This window comes from Salvia miltiorrhiza, chromosome 6 (assembly GCF_028751815.1).
Source record: "Salvia miltiorrhiza cultivar Shanhuang (shh) chromosome 6, IMPLAD_Smil_shh, whole genome shotgun sequence".
In the NCBI taxonomy this organism is placed as follows: domain Eukaryota; kingdom Viridiplantae; phylum Streptophyta; class Magnoliopsida; order Lamiales; family Lamiaceae; genus Salvia; species Salvia miltiorrhiza.
In genome coordinates, this window is record NC_080392.1 from 10867552 (window position 1) to 10894273 (window position 26722).

At 37.3% G+C, this 26722-nt stretch overlaps 4 protein-coding genes across 6 annotated transcripts; 2 read left to right on the plus strand and 2 right to left on the minus strand.

Annotated features, from left to right (window-relative positions):
- Nucleotides 1–1066: 1066 nt before the first annotated feature.
- On the plus strand, nucleotides 1067–4458 carry LOC130988607 (pentatricopeptide repeat-containing protein At5g66631). Of its 2 annotated transcripts, none has more exons than XM_057912494.1 (2): nucleotides 1067–3481; nucleotides 4328–4458. In XM_057912494.1, the coding sequence occupies exon 1, from the start codon at nucleotides 1449–1451 to the stop codon at nucleotides 3450–3452; it is 2004 nt and encodes a 667-aa protein (XP_057768477.1). In that variant the 5' UTR covers nucleotides 1067–1448; the 3' UTR covers nucleotides 3453–3481; nucleotides 4328–4458. The 2 variants fall into 2 exon arrangements, with proteins under 2 accessions (XP_057768477.1, XP_057768476.1); XM_057912493.1 differs by having other exon boundaries at nucleotides 4317–4454.
- Nucleotides 3603–7842, plus strand: LOC130988608 (serine/threonine receptor-like kinase NFP). 2 transcript variants are annotated; one of them, XM_057912496.1, is made up of 3 exons: nucleotides 3603–7161; nucleotides 7256–7327; nucleotides 7507–7842. In XM_057912496.1, exon 1 carries the CDS (start codon nucleotides 4207–4209, stop codon nucleotides 6043–6045), a length of 1839 nt encoding a protein of 612 aa, XP_057768479.1. In that variant the 5' UTR covers nucleotides 3603–4206; the 3' UTR covers nucleotides 6046–7161; nucleotides 7256–7327; nucleotides 7507–7842. The 2 variants fall into 2 exon arrangements, with proteins under 2 accessions (XP_057768479.1, XP_057768478.1); XM_057912495.1 differs by having other exon boundaries at nucleotides 3603–7327.
- On the minus strand, nucleotides 6963–8902 carry LOC130988609 (GDSL esterase/lipase At1g54790). Its single transcript, XM_057912497.1, has 5 exons — nucleotides 8449–8902; nucleotides 8028–8228; nucleotides 7761–7927; nucleotides 7409–7679; nucleotides 6963–7325 (listed from the first exon to the last, which is right to left on the minus strand). The coding sequence occupies exons 1-5, from the start codon at nucleotides 8786–8788 to the stop codon at nucleotides 7057–7059; spliced, it is 1248 nt and encodes a 415-aa protein (XP_057768480.1). The 5' UTR covers nucleotides 8789–8902; the 3' UTR covers nucleotides 6963–7056.
- Nucleotides 8903–22781: 13879 nt separating this feature from the next.
- Nucleotides 22782–23886, minus strand: LOC130988610 (putative calcium-binding protein CML19). Its single transcript, XM_057912498.1, has one exon. It carries the CDS (start codon nucleotides 23636–23638, stop codon nucleotides 23069–23071), a length of 570 nt encoding a protein of 189 aa, XP_057768481.1. The 5' UTR covers nucleotides 23639–23886; the 3' UTR covers nucleotides 22782–23068.
- Nucleotides 23887–26722: the final 2836 nt, after the last annotated feature.

Genomic DNA, 26722 nt, shown 5'->3' on the forward strand with positions numbered 1-26722 from the left:
GATAAGGTTCGACGTAAGTTGGGGAATGGAGGGACTATCAGGTTCTGGAGTCACATTTGGGCTGGGTCGAAATCTCTTAGACATGCTTACCCGAGACTTTTTCACTTGAGCACAAATAAAGAAGCCCTGGTTACTGAAATGGGGAAATGGGAAGATGGGTGTTGGGTGTGGAAGCTTAACTGGAGAAGGGAACTAATGGAGAGAGAGAAGGCAGCGGTTGATGAATTCTTACAGTTTATTACTAACTTTGTTCCAAGCGCAGAAATTCTTGATAGCTGGAGCTGGAGTGGTGGCAAGGACGGAAGTTACTCTACGAAGGAGGCTTATGAAGTCATTAGAGAGACAAGAAATGTTGCGACAGATCATCTTCCTCTCAAGGATGTTCTGTCAAAGGTTTGGGGCATGACGGTTCCTCACAAAGCAATGGTGTTGGCGTGGAGGCTGTTGAGAAATCGACTACCAACTTGCGACAATTTAAGAAGAATAAACATCTTGGTGGGGGAAACGGAATGCAGTTGCAACGCGTGCATCCTTAACATGGAGACAGCAAATCACATCTTTCTTCATTGCCCAAAGACGGAAAAAGTTTGGGATGGTATTTTCCAGTGGTTGGGGATTAATTTCATTCGCCCTCATTGCGTCGTCTCACATTTCACTCAGTTCGTCCAGCTTGGAAAGGGGAAGAGGTCGGAAAAGCTGTTAGGAGCCTTGTGGAGTTGCACGTGCTGGTTGGTGTGGAAGTGGAGAAACGAGAGCAGGTGGGAAGGAAAAAATTGGGATATCAAGGATGCGATCATGGAGATTAAGGCGAGGATTTGGAATTGGAACAAGATCTTCAATTATTTTGAGAGTGATTTGAATTTCTCCTCTTGGATGTCATGTAATCTCTCGGTTTGGTTGATGTAACTGAACCTTGGTACCTCTGGTACCGTCTTCTTTTTTAGTTTAATGAAATCTTTTCTTACCAAAAAAAAAAGAGGTAAAGTAGATAAACCCATTTATATTAGAAGATTAAAATAAATGAATCCACTTTATTATGATCCTAATAAATCATTAATACTAGGCCCAAAACAATACTAGATATGATATTGATATGGGTCTAATGTTGTCCCTCTTCGTCTCGATTCTCTCATTTCTTTTCTGTGAAAATATAACAGAAAAGTTGACGCTAGCAGAGCAATTTGGTTTCCTTCTCGTGCTTCAATCCCGTTAATTATATATAGTATATAGATATTCAAGCTTCCACTGAAGGCTTCGTTGTGTTGGCGTTTGCCCCTCATCAATTTGCAGTTCTAATTTCTCAAAATGTATGCACGCCAGCTGTTTGATATTTGTCCCACAAGAGTTTTCCCACTTTTCGCTCATTTCAACTGAGAGAGCGTTAGTGTTTCCCTTCTGTTTGTATACATAATCACTTTTTCTCTTTTTAATCCTTCAATCATCTACCAATGTATTCCAGCAGAATATACTCTGTATCAACCTTCTGCAAGAATTTTAGTCTACAAGCATGCTATTTTTCGTGGGGCACCCCAAAAATGAACAAGATGTCTCTGTATCTCCAAAGGGCAAAGCTCATTGATTCAATAAGACTCTGTCTCCGTTCGAATGCACCGGACTCGTCTCTTACTAGCATATTGAGGAGTCCTTCTCTGGATTCATTCGTCGTGACCAATGCTCTCCGCTCGGCTCCCTCGCCAGTTTCCGCGCTGCATTTGATCGAAAATCTTAAAAAGATAGAAACTTTTTCTCACACGCAAGAGACCCTTCATGCAATGGCCAAGATTCTTGCTAAATCTGGACAGACGAGGAAGCTTGGAGCGCTGATCGACGCCATCAACACTGGAAAGTTCACAAACGTGGCCTATGCAAGCTTCATGGATCAAATGCGGTGGTACGCGGCTGCAGGTGATCTGAATGAGGTCAGTGGCGCCTGGCACGAGTGGCGAAGAACGTTGGACAAGCATCCTTGCACTGAGTCCTACAACATCGTGATGAAGCTTTATGTGGAGAAGGGCATGGATGCAGAGGCTGTCAATGTGTTCTCTAGGATGGTTGAGGAAGGCGCGCTTCCGAACTGCAGAACGTATACGGTGATCATTCAGCACCTCATTAAGGTTGGGAAACTAGATTCGGCCTTGAAACTCTTTAAAATGCTGCCTCTTATGAGGATTAGGCGTACATTGATGCAGTATTCTGTGTTGGTTGAAGCTTTTACCAGTGCTGACACGTTAGAAGTTGTGAAGATCTTGCTCGATGAGATGCGAGCAGATGGGATATTGCCTGGTCGAGCAATGCTGATGTCGTTAGAGCGGATGAAAGAGGCTGGCTATGGCGATGAGGCCGATGAACTGATTAAGGAAATGATGTCAGATGAGAGGATAAAAAGTATACGCTATTCCTTAGTCAGCAACGAAGATGATGTTGATGATGAGGATGAGGGAGCTGCTGGTCTTCGTGGTGTTGAAAAGGATGAAGTTCAGTTGAAACCGTGGTTGGATCCAGCTGCTTTGGCAAGTGCCTTGAAACATTGGGAAGATGAAGAAGTGGCTGTGCTAGAAGATGCAGACTTTATGTGGACAAGTCGGCTGGTATGCAAATTATTAAGGAACTTCAAATCACCTGAAACGGCATGGGAGTTCTTCTGCTGGGTGGCTCGTCAACCTGGATTTGTTCATGATATTTACACAGTTTCGAGGATGATTGCCAAGTTGGCTCGCCATGGATGCGTGCAGCTGGTCGATCAGCTGCTGTTTAAGATAAGGCGTGAAGGCATGCTGTTGTCGTTCAGCACCATCAGATTGGTTATTGACTTTTATGGATTCTCGAGGAGGGGTGATGCAGCTTTAGACGTTTTCCATAATGTCAAAACAATTTGTGTTCCATTGTCACAAAGTAGTCAGCTTATTTTATATTCATCGCTCTTGAGGACTTTAGCAAAGTGCCAGATGAATGGTGAAGCATTTGATGTACTCGAGGAGATGATGCTGCGCGGGGTTTGTCCGGATGTGCAGACATTTTCCGGGCTGATGCATCATTATGCGCTTCAAGGAGATATCAAAACTGTGCAGAGAATCTTTGGTATGGTGAGACAGTGTGATTTGGAGCCGGATGCTTACATGTACAAGATTCTCATCTGTGCTTACTGCAAGTGTGAAAGAGCTTCTCTTGCCCTGAAGATTTTCGAGGATATGAGGAACTCACAATTGATGCCCGATGCTGCTACTAAACAAACACTTGTGAAGAGTTTGTGGAAGGAGGGCAAGCTCCGAGAGGCTGCTCGAGTAGAAGAGATGACTGAGGAAGCCGGGGACAACTTGCCACTTGCTTTGCCGGGACACTTGTACACTGTTAGCAATGCAGATCTTATAACGGTGTACAGAATATACTCCAGTTGTTTTACAGAACGTCCGAGCAAAGAAATTTGTGAGACAGAATCCTTAGCGTCAGAATAACGAGATGAGTCTCCATGCACAACTTAAAGGTTTGTTAAGTTAGAGGGAGCTTGTTTACAGCTCTTGATTTAGCTCTTTTAATCGCTTGCAATGTTTTAACGGTTGTTTGAATGTTGGAGACTCATTTTCACTCTTCTGAACTTGAATATATGAAATTTAAATAGAAGTTTAATCAGGGGAATCTTTAGTTGTCTTTTGTAATGGATCCCCTGGCAAGAGGACAAAATTGATGGAGACCTATTTTTCCTATATGCTATATAGTTGACATAGTTGTTTGCATCTATGTTTAAAAACAAAAATAATTTCTTGATGCCGACAGCCAAGAGAAATTAATATAAAAAAATAAAGTTGGTGTAGCCATCAACTCCTTTTCTTTAATCTTATAGTTGTTGTCTTGCTTTTGAAATTCAGAAGTGAGACACGTTCGTGCCGTCTCAACTTGGTTTCATTTTAAACCATCACTGAATTCTTGTGATGACAACATATGAAACAACAATATTATCATAGAATATTAGAATGTGTCACATTTTCCTTGTCGAGTTGATTTGCCTTTTCCACAGTAAATTTCTGAATATAGACAAATCAAGAAATACCTGGTAGACAGGTCTAAGATATTATATTCAATTATGGTGCATCAATCCCAGTGATCCCTTTCAGCTTTTTTATGAACCTATGTTGAAATCCTAAAAAGTTTCATTGTGCAGCATATAAGATTGTATGGTAGTAGCCATCTCTTAATCTTACCTTTCAAGAGATGACAATCTCCCTATATACAATTTTGATAATCTTTTCACTGTTTCTCATCTTTGTGATTTCCTCTGCTGCTTCTCAGTTTGTCAATAATACTGCCGTTACTGACTTCAGATCATCAGCAGACTCGCCAACATCATGTGAGGCGTACATTACATATCGTGTTAGGTCACCTTATGCCGAACTTGGAAGTATATCTGATCTGTTTGGAAAAAGCAGATTAGAGATAGCAAGAGCCACTAATCTAACATCAGAGGATACTCCACTGGTTCCGAATCAGCTGTTACTGGTGCCAATCATTTGTACTACAAATGGGACACACTATTTCTCCAATGTTACGTATAAGATAAAGAAGGACGACACCTACTACTCAGTTCAAGTGAAGGCTTTCCAGAATCTAACCGAGTTTCATGTGGTTGAAGAGATGAATCCAAAGCTGAATCCTACCAACTTGACAGTAGGGGAGGAGGTCGTCTTTCCTTTATTCTGCAAGTGCCCCGAAGTGTCGTACAAAGAAAAGGGAATTCAATTCCTCACTACTTATGTATGGCAGCCGGGTGATGACGTACTGCCTGTGAGTGCTATGTTTCAGACGACGGCGTCAGATATTGAGATGGCGAACAACAACAGGAATTTCACTGCTGCAGTGTGTCTCCCTGTGTTGATTCCAGAGAAGATGCCCATTCTTCTGCAGCTTTTTCCTTCTTCAGCTTCGCATGGTAAATCCAAACGCCAATGGATTCTAATAGCAAGTTCAAGTGCTCTGGCTTTGATTATTTTGTTAGGCTTCACGGCGTTCATCTTTCTCTCACTCAAGAAAAAGAAGATGTTGGTTCGAAGTGGTTCTTCTCTCGAGAGGCCGGATCTGTTTGCAATGTATAAAGCCTCCAAAGACGAAAAATTAGAGGTGAAGGTACAGGACAAGCTGCTTCCAGGAGTATCAGGCTATCTTGGCAAGCCAATAGTGTATGATCTAAATGTGATTCTGAAGGCAACTATGAACCTGAGTGAACGGTACAGAATAGGAGGGTCAGTTTACAAGGCCACGATCAACGACCAGTTTCTTGCTGTAAAGAAAACTCGAGATGCAACAGAGGAAGTCCAAATATTACAGAGAGTGAATCATGCAAACTTGGTGAAGTTAATGGGAGTCTCCTCAGATAATGATGGCAACTTCTTCATTGTCTACGAATATGTCGAGAATGGATCGTTGGACAATTGGCTCTCCCCAAAAGTTTCAGCTTCTTCGGCCACAGTCAAATCCCTCGTTTGGAGTCAAAGGCTGGTTATAGCTCTTGATGTTGCCAACGGTCTACACTACATGCACGAACATACTCAACCAAGCATCGTCCACAAGGATATCAGAACAAGCAACATACTCCTTGATTCCAACTTTAGAGCAAAGATAGCAAATTTATCTGCAGCCAGGCCAGCTACTTCATCCATCATGCTAAACATTGATGTGTTCTCTTTCGGAGTCGTTCTCCTGGAGTTGCTCTCTGGAAAGAAAGTCATGGAAACGAAGGATGATGGCGAAGTTGTGATGCTGTGGAAAGAAGTGAAGGGAATCTTGGACGTTGAAGATCAAAGGAAAGAGAGACTAAGGAGATGGATGGATCCGAATTTGAAAAGCTCCTACCCCATTGACGACGCTCTAAGCTTGGCAACATTGGCTAGAGCTTGTACGTCGGAGAATTCATTGGAGAGACCATCAATGGGTGAGGTTGTCTTCAACCTTAGTGTCCTCACTCAATCATCTCCTCAGATGAGTGAAACATCTTGGGTTTCCAAGTTTGAAACCGAGGAAGTCTCCCCTGTTAACACTCCAGTCGAAGCACGTTGAAAGCTGCGCCGTCTTGCTGTTGCGTACTTGTAAGTTTGTTTAAGATTCCTAGTTATTGGTTCAGTTTATTGTTTTAGTAGTGTAATCAGAATCAAGTATGATATCTCTTCTTCATGTGTTATTCCACAAGGAATACAAACCATTGCTACCAACAGAATTTTCTTTCGAAGAAAAATCCAAGTACACCTTATTCTGAACGTTTTATTTCATATGTCTGATCTATGAAAATACCCTCTATGAATTGCAATTCTAAATCATTGTATGCAGACATTTGCTAAAATAAGAATATAAAATTCATTAAATTATGACTAATTCAAAATCGAGAGTTGTTTGGAATGAAGCAGAGATGATGATGTGTTATTGGAACTGACTGCCGGCCTTCTATTCCCTTCACACTTGTCATTGGAACGTTTCTCAGTGACATAATTTTCTGTTGGGAAAATACACTCGTTGAGCCCTGTAAATTTACTTGGTGATAGTTTTAGCCTGAATTTCAATTAATACATTATTCAACTCTTATGAATTGACGTACTGATAATTTTAGCCCTTTAGTGATTTCCGATGTCGGAAAGTCCAATTAACCGCCAAATTTTACGCCTGCCATTTCCACTGGTATAAATTTAATGACATGGAAAAATGAGACATCCCATATCATCAAAATGACGTTGTTTTATATTTATATATTACATATATATTTAATTTCTTTTAAAAAAAAACACATGAAACGACATTGTTTTGATGACATAGAATGTCTCAATCTTCCACATTATTAAAAATTTATACTATCGGATATGTCACACGTAAAATTGAGCTGTCAACTGACTTTGTAACTTCAATTTTCTTTTTAAGACTTTGTTCGACCTATAGAAATGCTTTGCTATGCTGATCTTGAAGGAATGTTTCACAAAAACCATGCATGGACAAGAAAAGGTGAAACTTGATTCAAATATCTTGATGCGTCTGAGAATGGAATAAATCAATTGGATTACTATGTGATGTTAACAAATATATTCAGAATTTGAGCTTTAGAAGGAAAGGCATTTTGTCAGCAAAGGGTGGATCAGAGAATTTTCCAGTGAGAATCTGTGAGGCAACATACTGATTTGCAGCCTCAGTGTAATGGATTCCATCCCAGTTTATGTATTCTGTAGTGTCACTGCATCCTTTGGCTGTCACCGAACTTCCATTCAAAACCTTGGTCTCCCCGCAGGGAACCCGACTGTCGTAGTTCAGCGGGGGTCCTCCATATCCGCAGCACGCCATCAACGCCTGTTCGAATCCTGTAAGTCCCTCCAAATATATTATTAATATTTTGCCAAAGTATTTCAAGAACAAGAGAAACTTTCTTATTCATTGTGCTTACCATATCTAGAGTAGTTTGCAATGAGGTTGGACTTAATTGTGAAAATGTCGATGTACGTGATGTTTGAATCTTGATACTGCCCCTGCAACTTTTTGCAGAGAGCATGCAGCTGCAGGTTGAATAGCCTTGAAGCTTGATTGTGAGAACTGACGCATCCGAGCTCATCTAGCTTGGACGCGTCCCCTCCAAATTTGGCAATGTTTTGAGGCAGGCAGCCGAGGGGGCCCGTGTTGTGAATCCAGAAGTTTCTAGCCCCTTCATCGTACAATTTCTGCAAATATTTGATTCATCATCTTCTTCTGAGTTATGTATGATGTGTGTGAGAAAACTATCCAAGGAGTAGCCTGCCAACCTTAATCCCATCTTCGAATTCTGATAAAACTATTGGGATTGAAGCAAGTATTTGATCAAGCGTCTTGGAGTAGAAGGCGCCCGCGAGATCATTTTGGCCTATGTCGAACATGTAAAGCGCCTTCCCAAAGTAATCCTGAGCCGGCAGGTATTTGTCGTATTTCCTGGCTGGTGTACAGTAAGCGAGGAGGTGATTGGTATGAAGGAATTGAATTAGGTACGAACCGGATTATTATTACTATTATGTTCATTGCAAGATTTTGAATACATTTAGTGAGGATATCCACCGCTTTTGCCTTGAACCTCAGAAACTGAGCTACTTGGATCCTGAACGAAAACGGGCAAACCGAGGAAGCCGTGGCCGGAAGAGTGGTGGCGCCTGCAGCTGCAAAGTTGCACCCTCTTTTGAAAACTGGCGCTGCAATTGACTCCAAATATGGATTCAACAAGGGCAAGTCCATTGCATCCACTGCAGAGAAAGCATGAAAAGCAGGAGGTTTGCATTTTGTCATTCTAATTAAGAGCTGATGAATGCACGTGCATTCGTGTAATAAAAGGTTATTTCGTAGCAGTGGAATTCTTTTATTATATATTTCTATATAATTTATCTTTGCTAGCAAATTGAGTATATATCCATTTGGCCTCGTTTGATAAGATATAGTAGTTTGTATGATGAGGAGAATGCTTACTTAGAAAGTCGATGATCAAGCGGCCATCGCAGAACCTTCCTGAGGGCTTCTGGAAGTAAGTCTGGCCGTGGGGTGGGTCGAGGCGGTCGGCCATGCCGGCCACTAGGTTGCCAGTGTCGGAATTGGAGTCACCGAAGTTGATAACTGCAGGATAGCTGAAATCAACGGCGGTGGCTGCTGCAGAGAAGATGATGATCATGAGCAAGGCAAGGTGTTGGAAGGTACAAGTGGTGGATGCCATATTGAATATGGGAGCTCTTGTTGTACCTATACAATAAAAAGGGTTGCATTTTTGTTGCTTGCTTTGTTTTAGTGTGGATTTAAAGTTATGGGTGGTCATAGTGTACAAGGTAGCCAATGGCTGTCCTTTCCAGATTTAGAGCTGCTTTACTGTTACATGAATAAATTTTGAAGCAATGTCTTAATCTCTGGTAACAATTGATGTTATGTGTTACCTGCAGCCCAATATACTCAACTTATCATATTTGCCATTCTCGGGTTAATTGGTTTTTATTAGATTGAATTTTATTGAAAAAGAAAAAAAAAATCTAGAGGAACTTTTGATAGCACAAGGAGCAAACTAAGGGTCGGGCCTCGTTAAAACCCACCAAGGAAAATCCGCGTGAGAAAATTCTTAGTGGGAAAAAGAGTATCCGTCTACAATGCAAAATGAACGAAGAGAAACAAGAGGAGATCGCTTCCCGAACTCCGGACTAACCATCGCCTGAGAAGCTCTACTCAAACCAGAGACCCGGCACAGTGAACACCAGTGCATAAACAGAGCTCCGGCCTTACCATCGTCCCGATATGCACCATAATCCACTGCACCAAATAGAAAACAAAACCTACCAAAAACAAAAAGCAAAAGGTAAGGAGATAATTGTAACACCCCAAATATTTAGATTTATTATATAGGTTGAATTGTTAGTACTCCCTCCGTCCCACTGTAAGTGAGACCTTTTTTTGGGGCACGGAAATTAAGAAATGTGTATTTTGTATGTAGGTGAAAAAGTGAAAAGGTGTTTAAAGGGAAAAAAAATTACCCAAAAAGGAAAGAGTCTCACTTACCGTGGGACGCCCAAAATATAAATAGTCTCAGATACAGTGGGACGGAGGGAGTATTTTCTTTTATAGCTTTTTTTTAGATAATTACATGAAACATATAGATATGCACCACTTATTTTTATCTAGGCTATTATTATTATTATTAAGAACTGGATAATACTTGCTATCTCATTAACTTTTCATGCATAAACTATTATCATGTATAAACAGAGATGTATTCAATCAATCATCAAAGAGTTTCATTCACTATACACATACTCCATATTTTAGTACTTATCTTATATATATATATATATATATATATATATATATATATATATATATATATATAGGGAGAGGTTCAAATAAGAACCATTAATAAAATAAGAACGGAGAACCATTTTAAGCCATTCGATCATCAAGATCTACGGTGGATGCATCATCTTGGTGGATAGATGCAGATGCTGGGTTCGAATCTTGAAGGGAGCAAAAAATTATTTTTTTCGGATGCATTAAATTTAATAGTGGATGCATTAATTTGTATAGCAGATGCAGTAATTTTATTGGTTCTTATGTTCTCACGATAATTTTGGTTCTCACTATAACCGCACCCTATATATATATATATATAGGGAAGGGATCAAAAAAGAAAGCTAAATGTAGGAAGAATAAAGAATTAATCCTATTCATTAATTCACGATGATCATACGGTCCCAATTTGGCGGATTTGATCTCTTTATTTTAGGCGATAAGGGTTAAAATGTAATTCTCTTATTCAATCTAACGTGTTATTCCTATATTTAAGTCAAACATGATTAATTTATTTTTGGAAGATATTATGCATGCCTATCATTACGTTTTTAATTGTTTGTTATTTTTTTATTTTTATTTTCATTCAACATACTTTTTTATTAGTAATAAATTTAATTTCAACAATTCTGAAATTCTTTTTTTTTTTACTAATATTTCGCTTATTTGTTTTAATCCGTAAAACATTGTTTTTTATTCATCCAAATTTTCTTTTTCTTCAAATAATTTTAATGTGTAATCACAAACTAATAAAATCTTCCCCTAATTTATATATATATATATATATATATATATATATATATATATATATATATATATATTTATCCATTAATTAATTATGCATGCAGAATTTAAGTCCTAATCGCTCAAATAAAATTAGTAATTTATGTAGCATTTTATTTTTCTTATTAGTGTGTTTGTACCATATTAACTTTTTCATTAGTATGTTTGTGTATCAAGAGTTATTTCAAAACTTGTAAATATTATTTTTCGTTCTTTATGCAATAAATAATACTAATTGTATTGTATTGTTCAAAATGTACCTAAATAAGAATTATTTTTGAGAATAAGGATATTAATTTGCTGAATAATTTTCTTTGTGCGATAAACAAAAATTATACATTATAGAATATTGTTCTAAATGTACCTAAATAAGAATTATATTTTTGCGAATAAGGATAGTAATTTTGTTGAATAACTTTCTTGGTACCAATTATGCCCCTCACGGAATTTACATCCAATTTTTCGGCCCTTTAATTAAATTATAAAACTGAAATTATAAAACTCAAAATATGATCTTGACCGTCTATTTCTATTAAATTAGTGGTTAGGATCTATTCTTTAATCTTTACTCTAAAGGGATTCTTTATAGATCTCAACCATATATATATATATATATAGGGTATGGTTCTAGAGAGAACTACATTATTTGTGAGAACGGGAGAACCATCAAATCTAATGCATCCACTGTAAAATTAATGCATTCGCTGTTAAAATTAATGCACTAAAAAAATTTAAAAAAAATGCTCCCTTCAGGATTCGAACCCAGGATCTGCATTCATCCAACAAGATGATGCATCCACCGTAGATCTTGATGATCGAATGGCTGAAAATGGTTCTCCGGTCTTCTTTTATTTATGGTTCTTTCTTGAACCTCTCCCTATATATATATATATATAGGGAGAGGTTCAAATAAGAACCACTAATAAAATAAGAACGGAGAACCATTTTAAGCCATTCGATCATCAAGATCTACGGTGGATGCATCATCTTGGTGGATGGATGCAGGTGCTGGGTTCGAATCCTGAATGGAGCAAAAAAATTATTTTTTTTCGGATGCATTAAATTTAATAGCGGATGCATTAATTTGTATAGCGGATGCATTAATTTTATTGGTTCTTATGTTCTCACGATAATTGTGGTTCTCACTATATATATATATATATATATATATATATATACCGGTGGGCTACCGTGAGAACACATCTTAAAATAAGAAATAAGAGCAATTTTCAACGTATGAATTCGTTGTATAAAGATATGAATTGTGAAAAATAAATTTTAGCTACCTTTGGGATTCGAACTCAGGACCATGAAGGAAGATGAATCAACCGTAGATCTTGATTATCTAATGGCTGAAAATGATTCTTATTTTATATCTTAAGAAGTGTACTTATTTCAGCCCTTCCCTATATAGGGGGCTGCTCCAATGCGACCCCCTAATTTTAATGAGATCTAGGGCACGATCTGATGCGTTTATTTTATCAATCATATGGCTGATATTGTATCTGGAGAGTGATTTTTTTTCGCAGGGTTCGAATCCTGGAGGGAACAAGATTTTTTATATTTTGTTATTCATCAGTATATACTGCATTGTTCATCAATATATATTGCCTTGTTCATCAGTATATATGTCTTATTCATTATCAATTTTTTAAATTTTATTTTTCATCGGTATATACATCTTGGTCGTTACATATAAATCTTGTTCATTAGTATTATATGTCTTATTCATTGTCCTCATGTTACACGAAAAATAGGGGGTCTCACTGGAGCGCGCCCCAATATATATATATATATATATATATATATATATATATATATATATATAGAGAGAGAGAGAGAGAGAGAGAGAGAGAGAGAGAGAGATTTTATGTTAATACTTTAAGTTTGTATTTAATTTAGTAATTTAGTTAGACTTAAATATGCTATATGATCAATGTGTTACTTAATTAAATTAGTTTCAAAGCTTTATTTTCTTTATTTATTAATTAGATTAATTTATTTTTTTCTTTATTTTGAAGTGAGCACAATTCGGTTAGTTCTATTGTAATTATTAGGTTGTAATAAATAGCATACGATTTTAAGTTTTCTAAAAATCAAAATACTATCTTTTGGTTAAGTCTTGTTTTCAGGGATTATCAATTGCAGTACGCTTTTTTTTAAATAAAAGGATTTATACAAATATTTTTTTTTTATAGTTATCATCAACACCAAGAATTTGTATAAATAGGAGTTAACTATTTCATTGTGTGTGACGAAAAAGTTACAGAAGAAGAATTAAAATTTCAATGCTTGAAGTTGCATGCGGATCGGAGTTTTTCTTTTGGGTTAAATATTTTTATATCATCAATTTTCAAGATTAAGGTGAGGGATTATATGCTTGTGGTTATATTCATGTACTCCCTCCGTCCCACTGTATCTGAGACTCTTTTTTTTTTTTTTTTGATCAAAGAAAATTTCATTAAGAAAAACCATGGTACCAGGGGTACCTAAAAGTTCAAACAAGAAGAGACAAAAAAGGAATCAGAGCACCAAAAAATGAAGCTCGATTCCTTTGCAACAATACCAAAAGATTTATTCCAACTCCAGATCCTTCCTTTAATTTCCATCATCAGGTTCTGGATATCCCACGTCTTCCCTTCAAATCTGCTCTCGTTACGTCGTTTCCAAAGGAGCCACACCGTGCAAATCCAAACCGCCTTAAGCATGTTACCGCTCTTCTTTCCTTTCCCAAGATGAATGAACCAATTGTAGTGTTGCTCAATCTTCATGGGTCTCGCTGCAGAGATACCAATCCACTTCTGGATCTCATCCCACACTTGTTGAACTTTAGGGCAGAGCAGGAACAAGTGGTTTGCTGTCTCTTCACTAGCCACACACCCATTACACCAAGACTCCTCTACATTCACTGCCACGTTTCTTTTAATCAAATTATCACACGTAGCTAACCTATTTCTCAAACATCTCCAAGCGTGGACTTTGGCCTTATGAGGGGTTGGCGACTCCCACACCGTTGCAAGGAGATCAACTGGAATGTTTGGTGTGGGCACTTCAGTTCTTGTTGTTGCAATGATGTGATACGCGGATTTTGTCGAAAATTCTCCGTCTTTAGTCGCCTTCCAAGTCCACTTGTCCTTCTTACCTGCACAAGGAGCAAAAATAGACAGGTAATCGCGCAAGGACTCGATCGCCCCCCTCTCCCTATCAAACAACTCCCTTCGCCAAAGAAACTCCCACTCCCATTTACCCTCAACCCAACTGCCCGACTCCCCGATGGACACCTCCTTATTAACACATAACTGGAACAATCTAGGGAAGACAAAACGTAACGGTTTTTGTCCCACCCACCTGTCTCCCCAAAACTTGGTATCAAACCCATCACCCACAAGACGTGAAAAATTTCGAACGAACCAATTCTCGGACGACCCCCCGCAACCTTCAACAATCTTTGGCCACCATCCCCCCTTCGGATACCTCTGCCCCAACCTCATCCGTCCCTCCTCCCCCCACTCCACCTCCCCGAAAATAGATCTCACCACCCTTGCCCACAGAGACTCCCTTCCTTCAAGGTACCTCCAAACCCATTTCACCACCAAGACTCGATTAAACCACTCCAGATTTCTAAAGCCCAACCCACCCTTATCATATTTAGAACAAAGGTCTCTCCATTTAATCCAAGCCAAAGACTTCGACTCCCCATTCCCTCCCCATAAAAACTTGATGAAGATAGAATTTACACATCTCACAATGGTTTTAGGCATGAAAGAGAAGGAGAGCTGATAGATAGGAATGGCTTGCAACATCGCTTTAACCAAAGTAATACGACCAGCAAAAGACAATTTCCTCACCTTCCAGCCTTCAACTTTCTTTTTGATTTTATCGACAATGTGATTCCAATCAACCACGCTATTGCTTCGGCCACCGATTTTGATGCCGAGATATTTGAAAGGCAATGAGCCAACTTTGCATTTCAGAATATCAGCCATCCTCCCAACCTTCGCCTCCTCGACCCCCACTCCAATCAAACTGCTCTTTTCGAAGTTCACCTTCAACCCCGATACAAACTGGAAGAGATGGAGAATATTCTTGACAACAGCTGCGTTCCTCTCACAATCATTAAGAACAAAGATTGTGTCGTCGGCGTATTGAAGATGAGAGATCAACACCTTCTCGCTGCCCACTTCGGCAGGGAATAACAGTTGTTTTGACGTTGCTTTCTCAATCAGCGAATGGAGGCCTTCAACTGCAATAAGGAACAGAAAAGGAGACATCGGATCTCCTTGCCGGAGACCTCTTTCCATCCAAAACTCCCCCGAAGGCGACCCGTTCACCAACACATTTGCCGACGCGGAAGAAAGACATCCATTGATCCACTTCCTCCACAGAGGATCGAAGTTAAGTAATTCCATCATGGCGTCAATGAAATCCCATTCGATCGAGTCGTAGGCCTTGGCAAAATCGATCTTGAAAAAGATTCTGCCGATCCTCTTCTTTTTTGCCTCGTTAATCAGTTCGTTCAGGATCACAACGCCATCGAGGATGAATCTTCCACAAATGAAGGCGCTCTGATTGTCGAAAATGATTGAACCCATGACTTCTTTCAATCTCCCTGCGAGGATCTTGGCAATAATCTTGTAAAGGCTGCTGATCAGCGAGATGGGTCTAAACTCTTCAATAGACCCCGCTTCTTGCTTTTTAGGTATGAGAACCACGAACGAAGCGTTGCAACCTCTTGGAATTTTACCATTAGCATGGAATTCAGCCATCACCTGTACGAGGTCTCCTTTGATAGTGTCCCAAGAGGCCTTCCAGAACGTGAAGTTAAATCCGTCCGGCCCCGGGCTTTTGTTCCCGTCACTGTTCCAGATTGCTTCTTTGATCTCATTTTCCTCGAAGGGTCGGATGAGCCATCTACTAACATTGTCATCCAGTTTTCTTGCCATAAAATCTGAAGGGAAGCGCGGCAGATTCCTTTATCTTTTCTTGAAGAACTGCTGAAAATGTTCCTTAACTTTGCTCTTGACAATCTCCGGATCTGAAAACCATTGATTGTTGAAGAAAAGCCCTGAGAAATCAGTCTTCTTCCTTCGACCCGTGATAACTCGATGAAAGAAGCCCGTATTGAGGTCGCCTTCCCGAAGCTATTTTCCATTTGTTTTCTGGTGGAGCAAGCTAATCTTGTTTTTCATCTGTAGAAAGATGTTAGCTTTAATTTCATTCCTTCTGATAACTTCCGACTCTTCTAACCCAAGCGTATCATCAATAGCATCCAACTGCGAGAGTTCATCTTTAAGATTTTGGATCCTATGTTCGATGTTGCCAAAGGAGATCAAGTTCCATTCCTTCAAAGCTCCCTTCAACTTCTTAAGTTTTTCTTTGACTACGAAACTCCTCCATCCGTTAACCTTTGTCTCCCCCCAAACGTTTTCCACCAGATGCGCGAAATCTGGGTGGGAAGTCCACGCATTGATGAAACGAAAGGGCCTCGGACCCCAATCCGCGGATTTGGTTGTGAGAAAGATTGGGCAATGATCCGACACCGATCTTTGTAGCCCCCGACTGCTGGTTGAAGCCCAAACTCTAAGCCACTTCTCATTGACAAGAAACCTGTCCAATTTGCTCTTGCAGGCTCCATTTGGCTGATACCAAGAATACTTTCTCCCTTGGGTTCGAATTTCCATCAGCCCACCCTCTCTGATGAAATTGTCAAAGTTCCTAACATCTGCTGAAACGGTCATCTCCCCACAGCCCATTCTCTCATCCGGTCTTCTGACGGCATTGAAGTCGCCCAACACACACATACAGACATCCTCATTCTGTTCAACAATCAAACCAATCACCTCCCACAACGCAGCCTTCTCTACCGAACTTGCAGGTCCATAAACATTAATAAAACAGTTTTTAATATTACCTTGTTTCCAAACTCCGTTCACGATCACCGCTCCTGGGACATCCCATTTGCTCGAGGCCTCAAAAACCTCTCTATTCCACACACTGGCAATTCCTCCCGATCTACCCTCGGCCTTCCGGACAGCGAAATCAACGCTATTCGATCCCCACCAGCCTTTACAAACACATTCCTTGAAGCACTCCATCTTAGTTTCCTGTAAAAAGCAAAAATCGATTTTCTGAGATTTGATGATATCTCCCACATCTTTTTGTTTCGCACTACTTCCCAGGCCCCTAATATTGTAAGACACTAAATTCATGGATTCACAATTTGTTCATCTCCCAGCTTTTGAGCCGCACTGCCATTCTCCCTTTGTGCTTCGATTTGTTCCACAATCACTTCCTCCGGCAAATCGGTTATCAGACCCAGTTGTTTCCCCAATTTCCAAATTTCGAAACCTTCGGATTTGTTGAGCAGATCGGACTTATGAGGCGCCTCGACTCGTTCTTTGTCTCTCCTAGCAGCCAACTCACGTTCTTCCCCTTCATCTTGAGCGATTTGAGAGATGAAGTCCTTCCATCCTCTTCTTTCATTTTCTCTGACACAAGCCTTATGCTTCTTCTTGCTTCTCCCTGCACCTTTCTTCCTCGGTTGGATATCTTCTCCCCTGTTTCGCAGAGAGCTCTCGCCCACCCCGGAAGAAACAAGATCTGCAAAATTGGACTCGAACGACCCGGAAACCCAATTCGCGTCATTCCCCTGGGGAGAAGAGCCGGAGCTCCTTCCTGAATTTGGAGCTAAAACCCTTGAATCAAAAGTTGAGGGAATTTCGCAAACTGAAGCAGACGCCCTTCCATGGCTTGTTTGTTGGGGCACCTCGTGAGTGGCATTCCCCTCAGATTGGGCGTGAATAATGGGCCGCTGCAGAAAGGATGGGCTGCTGCAAGGCCCAAGACAAGCCCCTTCATTCACAGGATTAAGAGAAAAGGCCCGACACTCATTGTGGGCTTCCACTGGTTTCAAAGATAATAATAAAAATTGATATTATGAAAAAGTAAAAAAAAAATGAAAATGAAAGGGAATTATAAAAATTCAAAAAAGGTTGAGAGGAGATAAAATTTTGTTAAATTTAAATCTTTAAAATAAATATAACTCTTAAATTTTAAATCCAATATTTACATAAAATATACTCCATCAGTCCATGAAAAATATGACACTTTTTTTAGAACATGGTCTCACGTATTTTCCTTACTTTTTATTCTTACAAATACTTGTTATTTACAAAAAAAAAAAAAAAAAATCACCCTTAATGGAGTCTCAATCACTCATTCATACAATGGTAGACCATTTCTCCACTATACAAAATTTATCATTCATTTTATTAAAATAGATGCCCATGGTGAACGGAGAGAATATTAAATTAAAGTTGTTGTCTTAATCTTTAATTTGATATGCATATCAAATATTTTATAATTATTCGAATTTCTCAATTTTAAAAAAGAAGTAAAACAAAAAATAAGAAGAAAAAAAATGAAAGATGAAATAATAAGAAAAATATAATTTACTATTTACCTTTAGTTCTATTCTAATCACAAATAACCACTTAATTTTGAAATCTATACTATATCAAAAAGTCAAGATTTCAATTTGAAATCAATTTCAAAATTGAGTAGTAATTTTGTATTTGTAATAAAATTGAAGATTTATTTGTAAATTATATTTTTCTTTTTATTTTATTTTCTTTATCTTCTTTTTATTTTATTCACTACAAAAAAACGCGTAATTACCGGCTAAAATTACCGGCGGCAATTTTGCCGTCGGTAATTAACGGCGGCACGGCGGCGGCATTCCAGGCGACCCGAGCTTTCGAAATTACCGGCCCGTTACCGACGGCAAACTTGCCGCCGTTAACTAGCGACGGCGACGCCGCCGGTAAGTTTCGAATATATATAATAAAACATTAAATTAACACAATTACCGATGGCGTTTATGCCGTCGCTAGCTAGCGGCGGCACTTGCCGTCGGTAATGGCCAATATTAGGGCACGCGTAACCTCCTTTTTTCACTTTTGCGCAGAACAATCCCCCCACCCCCTCCCCCCCGCCGCTTCGCCCCTGCTGCTGCTGCCTGCTGCTTCCACCAGCCGACCACCGCCGCCGACAGCCGCCGCCGAACCCCGCCGCCGTGCCCAGCCGCCCAGGTAACTCTTTCTCTCTCTCTCTCTCTCTCTCTCTCTCTCTATATATATATATATATATATATAATTTTTAAATTTTGACTTATATTATTAATTTATTTTAGTTCGACGATTTCGTTTCGCCGCTTTCTTCACGACAACCGCCGGAAACCACCACCGTACGCTCTCTTGTTTAATTATTTATTTAATTATTTATGTATTTATATGTTAATTAAATAGATTTATTTGTTATATATAGTTTAATAATTAATTTATAATTGGCTTTGTTTATAAATAAATTATATGAAGCATGAATAATTTTAAATTATATCAATTGAAGCATGATTAATTTTAAATTATATTAATCAATTAGTATATGTTGTTAGTTTAGTTTTAAATTATGAAGCATGATTAATTTTAAATTATATTAATTTTAATCAATATAATTTAGTTTAAGTTGTTTGTTAGAATAATTTATATATGTTGGATAATATTGTGGGATAGATTTAATCAATTTCTTAAGGATCTTCTCCCTTTGGGATAGAAATTGAAAAAAAAAATTTAATTAATTAATTAATTAATTATTAAATATTAATTAAATATTTTACCGACGATAAAAATAAGGACCGAAACGAACTCGCTCACTAATTAACAACATATTTCAGGTATTATCTCCACATATTCAAAGATTATAATTATATGAGTGAGTATATAGCATTTAAATGAATTAATAGATGTAGATATATCAATAATACGAGTGTTCTGTACTGGTGATCACTCGAAAAGAATTTCAAAGTTAAGCGTGCTTGACACAGAGCACAAGCAAGATGGGTGACCCACTGGGAAGTCGGGTCGCCGACTGGGAAGTTCGTCTAAAGTATGCAATACCGTATAAATACGGAAATAAATTGTGGATATACAATATACAATAAAATAAATAAATAAATAAATAAATAAATAAAATAAAATAAAATAAAATAAAAAAATAAAATTAAAAACATTACCGTGGGCAAAACGCCGTCGGTAGTTACTGACGGCAATTTGCCCTCGGTAAATACCCGGCCATCCTCCGGCATGACCCACCGGACGGCGGTAGCTTGTTACCGACGGCGTTTCGCCGCCGCTAGTTAGCGGCGGTAATCGCCGTCGCTAGTTTTCCGGCAAGGTCAGCCGGACTCCGGTGGCTCTCTACCGACGACAAAATAGTCCTCGGTAAGACACCGCCGCTAATTCTCCGGCTAGGCTCCGCCGTTTAACGGCGACAATTCCGGCGGCATCGCCGCCGTTAACTGCCGACGGCGGATGTTCGCCGCCGTTATTGTCGTTGCCGACGAACCGTTTAGCGGCGGGAGCTTGCCGCCGTTATCGGCGCCGGTAACACTATTTACCGGCGGCCGTCTTTTGTTACCGACGGCATTTAGCCGTCGGTAATCAACGCTTTTTTTGTAGTGATTTTATTTTATTTCTTTCTAAAATTGTGAAATTCAACTTATTATAAAATATTTAATATGCATATTAAATTAAAAATCACAACAAGAGCTTTAATTTGATTTTAAATTGAAAGTTGTTTTTTAATAGATTATAGATTAGAGATTACATTATTTGTTATTTCATCCTGATTTCACCTTTTGATTAATTTGGAAAATAATTGCATGGCTTCAAAAATGTAAAATGACATCATCTATTAAATTAAACAAACTATGAAACTACGCCATTCTGTGTGGGTGTGGCGGGACAGTGTGTCCACTGTCCATGCTACAATTCCAACTGTTAGTCACTTTCAAATATTTCGTTCAAAGTAAAATTAGGTGAAAATTACAACTAATATAAAATGAGTAATAATTAAAACAGAATTTAAATATTGTTCCCAAAATAAAAATTAGGATTAAGTTTGTATTAACCCTTTCTTAATATATGATCCATCTGTGACCACGAATTGCCGTAAGAAAACAACTTGTCTAAATAGTTTATCACCTGTCAAACTCCGAAGAATTTTTGTCAATTACCCATGACCAAATTAGTTAATCAGAATAGTAAAGGAATATTCATCAAGATTGATGTAACATGCTGTCCCCTATGATTAACTACAGATGATAATGGCTCAGATTTGGATCGGATCCTGAATGATTCAAAGTTACATTTAAATTTAAATTCGATTTATATTTATTGGTCCCAAAAAGTTGAGATTCGGGTCCAAATTCATAAGGCCTTGTGGGCCTTGGGTCCAGATTTGGATCTATATTTTACTCTTTTCAAATAAATTCTGACTTATCTAAAAATCAAAATCAAACAATTGTCTAGAATTTTAATAATCATTTGAAAATAAATAATTACACCATAATTCATAGAACATTATAAGAATTCAAAATAAGCAAGAACACAATAATCAAGTACCGAATTAATAACATATTAGTAGTAGACCGGTAGTTCAACAATATATCAAAATAATAAAACAAAATTTAATCTTCGAATACGTCATACATGTTACAACTACTTTTAACATCATCAACATCCTACAAAAGTGAAGAAAAAAATATAATGAAATATACACACTTATTTCAATTATATAAATATAAAAGAGATGAAAATCAGTTATTATATTATTAAAATCAATTTGATCTACATCATCATCACAATCTTCATTAACAGTGGAACAAGAATGTATCTTCAATTTTACTTTGAAAAAAAAAATATTATGAATACAAATAAAAGAGATAAAAATAATAATAATAACAAAATAAAATTAAAACTAAGCTAAACGTAAAGTATTACTTTTAATAAAAGAGTAAATATCACTTTAAACCTCATACTAGAGTTCGAGGGTTTTTTAGGACAGTAACTTAGATTGATTTGAAAATTAGGACAAAAACTTTCGAATTTGTAAAAATAGGACACTAATTTTTTTTAGAGTAAAATAGGACACTAATTAATAAGTGTTGCACCCGCAAGACATTTTTTGGTCAATTCTCGACCAATTATCGGTCGAGAAATGTCCTAGTTTTACGACGCTTATTAATTAGTGTCCTATTTTTACAAGTCCGAAAATTTTTGTCATAATTTCCAAATCAACATAAGTTACTGTCCTAAAAATTCCTCTGACTCCCTCATACTATGTTCGCACTATCAATTATATATGAACTATCAAAATATTTATTTCAACCTTGAACTATCAATTTTCTATCAATTATACTATTCATCCATTTTTCACCCTTTACATTTTGAATTAGTAAGACATAGAATGACATTGTTTTGTACTCCCTCCGTCCAACGAATCTTGACACGTTTTTCTTTTTGGGTCGTCCCACGAATCTTGACACGTTTCCATTTTGGGTAATAATTATTACTCTCTCCGTCCACTAATTCAAGGCCTACTTTCCTTTTTGGTCCGTCCACCAACTCAAGGCCTATCTATTTTTAGTAAGTTTTATTCACATTTTAATTGGTGGGTCCCAATAAACAATACACTTTTTCTCCACTCAACTAATAAACAATACACTTTGTGGGCCCCTTTCTCCACTCAACCAATAAACAATATATTTTGTGGGACCCTTTCTCCACTCAACTAATAAAAATACTCTTTTTTTTTTAAACCCGTGTTTTTTCATGTAGGCCTTGAATTAGTGGACGGAGGGAGTACATTCTATCTCCTACTTTATCACATTTATTATCTCCTCTCTCCTACTTTATTACTTTTATTACCTTCTCTCTCCCACTTCATCATTTTTATAATTTATTAATTACACACTTAAAACACTAATCTGCAACTCCTTAATTCCCATGTCGAAACCAAACGTGTCAAGATTCGTGGGACGGCTAAAAAAATAATTCTAAATACATTGTGGAAATACTCCGTCCGTCCCAACTTTTAGTATCCATATTTTTTTTAACAGTCTCACATTTTAGTACTCAAGATTTTTAGTAAAAATAGGTGTGACCCTTACTCCACTTTAATTATTTTAATATTCACGTAAAATATAAGATCATTATTTCACTCACAACACTCAACTATTTTATTAAGACTCGTGTCACTCTCAAATGGATACTAACGCTGTAACGAGAGAGTAATTTTTAATCTCAACTAAAACCAGTAACTGCATTAAATGAGATACTATAATAACCATCAATTAATCATTTCTTTTCAACATAAAAATTCATTAATTTCTCTTTAAAATGAAAAAAAGGTAAAAAGCATCTTAAACACTTCCACATCTCTCCAAACAAAAGAACTCCAGGTTCCAAATGGTCCAATATATAACATCTGAGAACTCACTTAGGTAGATATGCAAATGGAATCATGATATTTTTCTCCATCCTTTTATCATACGTACCTTCCCTTAATTAATAGACGTATATATATATATACACACACATTAATTAATTAATTGAAAACAAGGTAGATTATATAGGTATATTGATTTTCAGGTGGGTGCAGGCGTCATCATTTGTTGGAACTGATGAAAGCCGATTTCCCCCTTACCATCGGAATCAAAGACCCGAATCATGGCCACACACTCATCATACGATCTCGGATCCCCCAACTGGGTCAGCACCCGCTGCAGGCTCCTCGCCGTGATCCGACCCGTACCCTCCCATTCGAACACCCCAAATGCGGCCCTCAAATCCTCCTCCCGACCGCCGCCGCCCATCAGCCGCAGGAAATCCTCGAAGTCAAGAAGCATGTCATTGTCGGAATCCAGGTGGCTGATGATCCCCTCGGCCTCCTCGTACGACATGATCTCCCCGACCGACCCCAGATACGACCTGAGCTCCGCCGGGGAGATCTTCCCGTCGCTGTCGCTGTCAAAGCGGCGGAAGACTTCCCTCATCTCCTCCTCCTCCCTCGACGTCGACGAGGAGCTCCGCCGCGGGGTGGTGATGTTCCTCGGGGAGCCCGAGCTCGAAGCGGGCTTGGATTTGGGCTTGATGGAGGCTAGCTTGCTCAGCTTCTTGGGAGAAAATGAGCAGAAGCACTCCACTGGTTCCATCATAATTTGATACGTACGTAGAGATTAGTGTGTTGTGCAATGCAATAATTAGTTATAATATTTATTTTGCTCGTCTACGTGCTTAAATTCCATGCTTTATAATCGAATATTTATATTATGGGATGAAACCCTGAGGCTGAGGGTGGGAATTTGCTCAGAAATTGCTGGTTTGGAACATCAAGAGTGGATGCTTACGCTAACGAGTTGTGCAGGAAGTTGCATGGAAGTTTCATCTCTGGGCCCCATGAAGAAGACATAACAGTAAAAGAATTACTAAAACATAAAAAAGAACAAAAGAAGAGTGACTTTCGTCTCCCACAGCCGCATTTACTTTCGGGATTAGTTGTAAATCCACAAAAATACTCTCTTCGTCTCACTCCAATTGACTTATTTTCCTTTTCGAAATATCCCACTTTAATAGGCTCATTTTATATTTTGAATAAAAAAAGTGTATTTAAGTAGTGTGGACCACACCACTTTACTACTATTTTTCTATTAAAAAGTAAGTTTTCTTAATCTTTGTGCCCAAAAGAAGTGGGCTTATTGGAGTGGAACGGAGGGAGTAATACTCAATCGATCTTTATAAAAATATCCAATTTTAAATGGCACGAAGTTTAATAAAATAGTTGAATGTATTGTAAATGAAGTAAGGATCTCACTTTATTGTGAGTAACTTTTTTTTACTTAAAATAAACTTGATGCATTTTATAAGGACGGACGAAAATGACAAATTAAAGTACTCCCTCCGTCCCAAATGAAATGTCTTGTTTCTTTTTGACACGGTTATTTAGAAAAATGTTAATTATATTATTAAGTGGTGTGGTGTAGAATTGAAAAGGTAATGTGGGTCCCAAAATTTCTACTTTTTTAGGATAATTTTTTCCATAAAAGGAAACAAAACATTTGAAGGAAGTACATTTTATGAGATAGAGAGAGTATTAAATACTTCCTTTGTTTTGGAAGAGTGTGCTTAATTTATTCGGTATGAATTTTAATAAATATTAAATGAGTGGACATTTTTTAAGTCCGCTCTAAAAAATAGGGATTAGAATGATATCCTAGAAATGAGTTGTGCATAAGACGGACGAAAAAATAAAAATAAATATACTCTTGTGGGACAGAAGCAGTATTAATTTATTATCTAGTATCATTTAAAATGAATTGAAAAGGATACTCCAAGTTCTTTGATAATTCATTATTTAAATTAATTTTGCTTCATTCTTATTTTATGAAATTAGAAAATTTCTACTCAAAAGCATTAATCTTATCAATTTTGAAAAGTATATACTATCTGACTATCTCTTTAGGGTGATAATTGTATGACAATGACAGAGACAAAAAAAAATTGTATCATCCAAAATTTCACTCATATGAATGGAGAAAAAAAAATTGGGATCATACATAGAAAAATTGATTTGGGGCAGCGGATGTCAATTCAATCCTCCATTGGTTCCGTCATTATTGTAAGTAGGATGTCAATTAAATCCGAAATCTGCGAATTGATTAGAATAGATCGATAATTTGAGAAGGTTAAATTTAACAATTTTAATTCAAAAAAAAAAAAATAACCCAAATAATCCGTAATAGAATGGCCCAATAATCCGATAGAATTTGCTAAAAACATATCTAGATGTTGTTAGAGCTGACTCTATAATGAGATGTCGTTAAAATTAAACTTAAATTAAAGCATTTTATAAATATCAGCGGCGATCCGCCGGTAATTACGCCGCCGATAAATGTAAAAAAACGACCCGCCTTGTTTGCCGTCGTTGGGCCGCCGGTAATTATCGACGGAAGATCCGCCGCCGGTATTTCGGTGTTTTTTTGTAGTGTAAAGAGAACACATCTGGTTGATAAAACTCCAAATTAAATAAATATAGAATGATTTGTGTGCCAAAGGTTATCCTAGAATATATAATTAGTAGAGATTGGTACTGTTAATCTCTCACCACAAGCTCTTTACCCAGATATTAGGCCACCAATCACCTACTTCATTAATCGAAATCAGACATAAGATTAGGTCAACCTAAATTCCAAATTCAGCCAACCCTATCAGAAGTCATGCAGAGTTGCTTACATTACATCTTATATAAGTAGATTTTTTTTTTATTAGCTGAAGCTTATGGGATTATAGAAGAGGTTATAATTTATTATAACAAAAAAATATGTATGCATACAAAACGAACAACTTAAGAATATAGCTCTTTTAACTTTCTAAAACAAAAATAACAGGAGACATCTGGTTTTTCAAGAATCGAAATTCATAGAATGATGATCTCTACTCTACCTAATTTGAATATAAAAGTTATATACTTCTCTGAACTTGATGACCGACAAATATTAAAATAATTATTTTACTTATAACAAAAATTATAGTAATTATAAAACTAAAAACATACTATTAATTGTAAAACCTCCTACTAAAATACGCTTTTATTATTTTATTTTAGTATTTACCAAAAACTTAACATTTTAATTTCACTTTAAAAAGTTGAAATACGAACAAAAATGAATTTAAACAAAACCCACCCCCAAGGCCCCAACCCAATGTCGTCCCCTACTCTACATATAAACTTTACAAATTTTTGGAACGTTATATCATTTTATGTTATAATTTATAAGTATAAATTATAAAAATAATTTTATACTTGAATAGGATTTTATTATTTGAAATCGTTGATCATGATGAAGCATGGCGATGAGTCAAAATGATGAAGTTAAAAAGCTATAATTTTATTACTCGTTAGTTTAGTCTAAAACTTGTATAATATTATTCACTAATTACTCAAACACGTTTGAATCGTTGTGCTCGTACTCAACCAAAACTCGTGATGGAGCATGACGATAAAATCTATATACTCGTACTCATCTCAAACATAATTAAAAAGTGATTTTAGTACTCATTAGTCTCAAACTTGTAAAATAATATAATATTTCGCACAAATTACTCAAACTCATTTGAATGTACGTATAAATATAATTGTTACCATAATTAAATATTCGTCGCAATAACAACTTGAATATTTTTAAATAAACATTAATTATAGCATAAGCATTAATAATAGAGTGGATTTTGAAAATAGCCTA

Bases quoted from the DNA above. Each gene is read 5' to 3' on its own strand.
- LOC130988609 (XM_057912497.1), bottom strand. From the start codon at position 8,788: ATGACCACCCATAACTTTAAATCCACACTAAAACAAAGCAAGCAACAA. The intron at 7,928-8,027 runs GTATTCAAAATC...ACTGTACACCAG, and splicing joins GGTGGATATCCTCACTAAAT to CCAGGAAATACGACAAATAC. The intron at 7,326-7,408 runs GTAAGCACAATG...AGGGACTTACAG, and splicing joins TGCAAACTACTCTAGATATG to GATTCGAACAGGCGTTGATG.
- LOC130988610 (XM_057912498.1), bottom strand. From the start codon at position 23,638: ATGATGGAACCAGTGGAGTGCTTCTGCTCATTTTCTCCCAAGAAGCTG.
- LOC130988607 (XM_057912494.1), top strand. From the start codon at position 1,449: ATGTATTCCAGCAGAATATACTCTGTATCAACCTTCTGCAAGAATTTT.
- LOC130988608 (XM_057912495.1), top strand. From the start codon at position 4,207: ATGACAATCTCCCTATATACAATTTTGATAATCTTTTCACTGTTTCTC.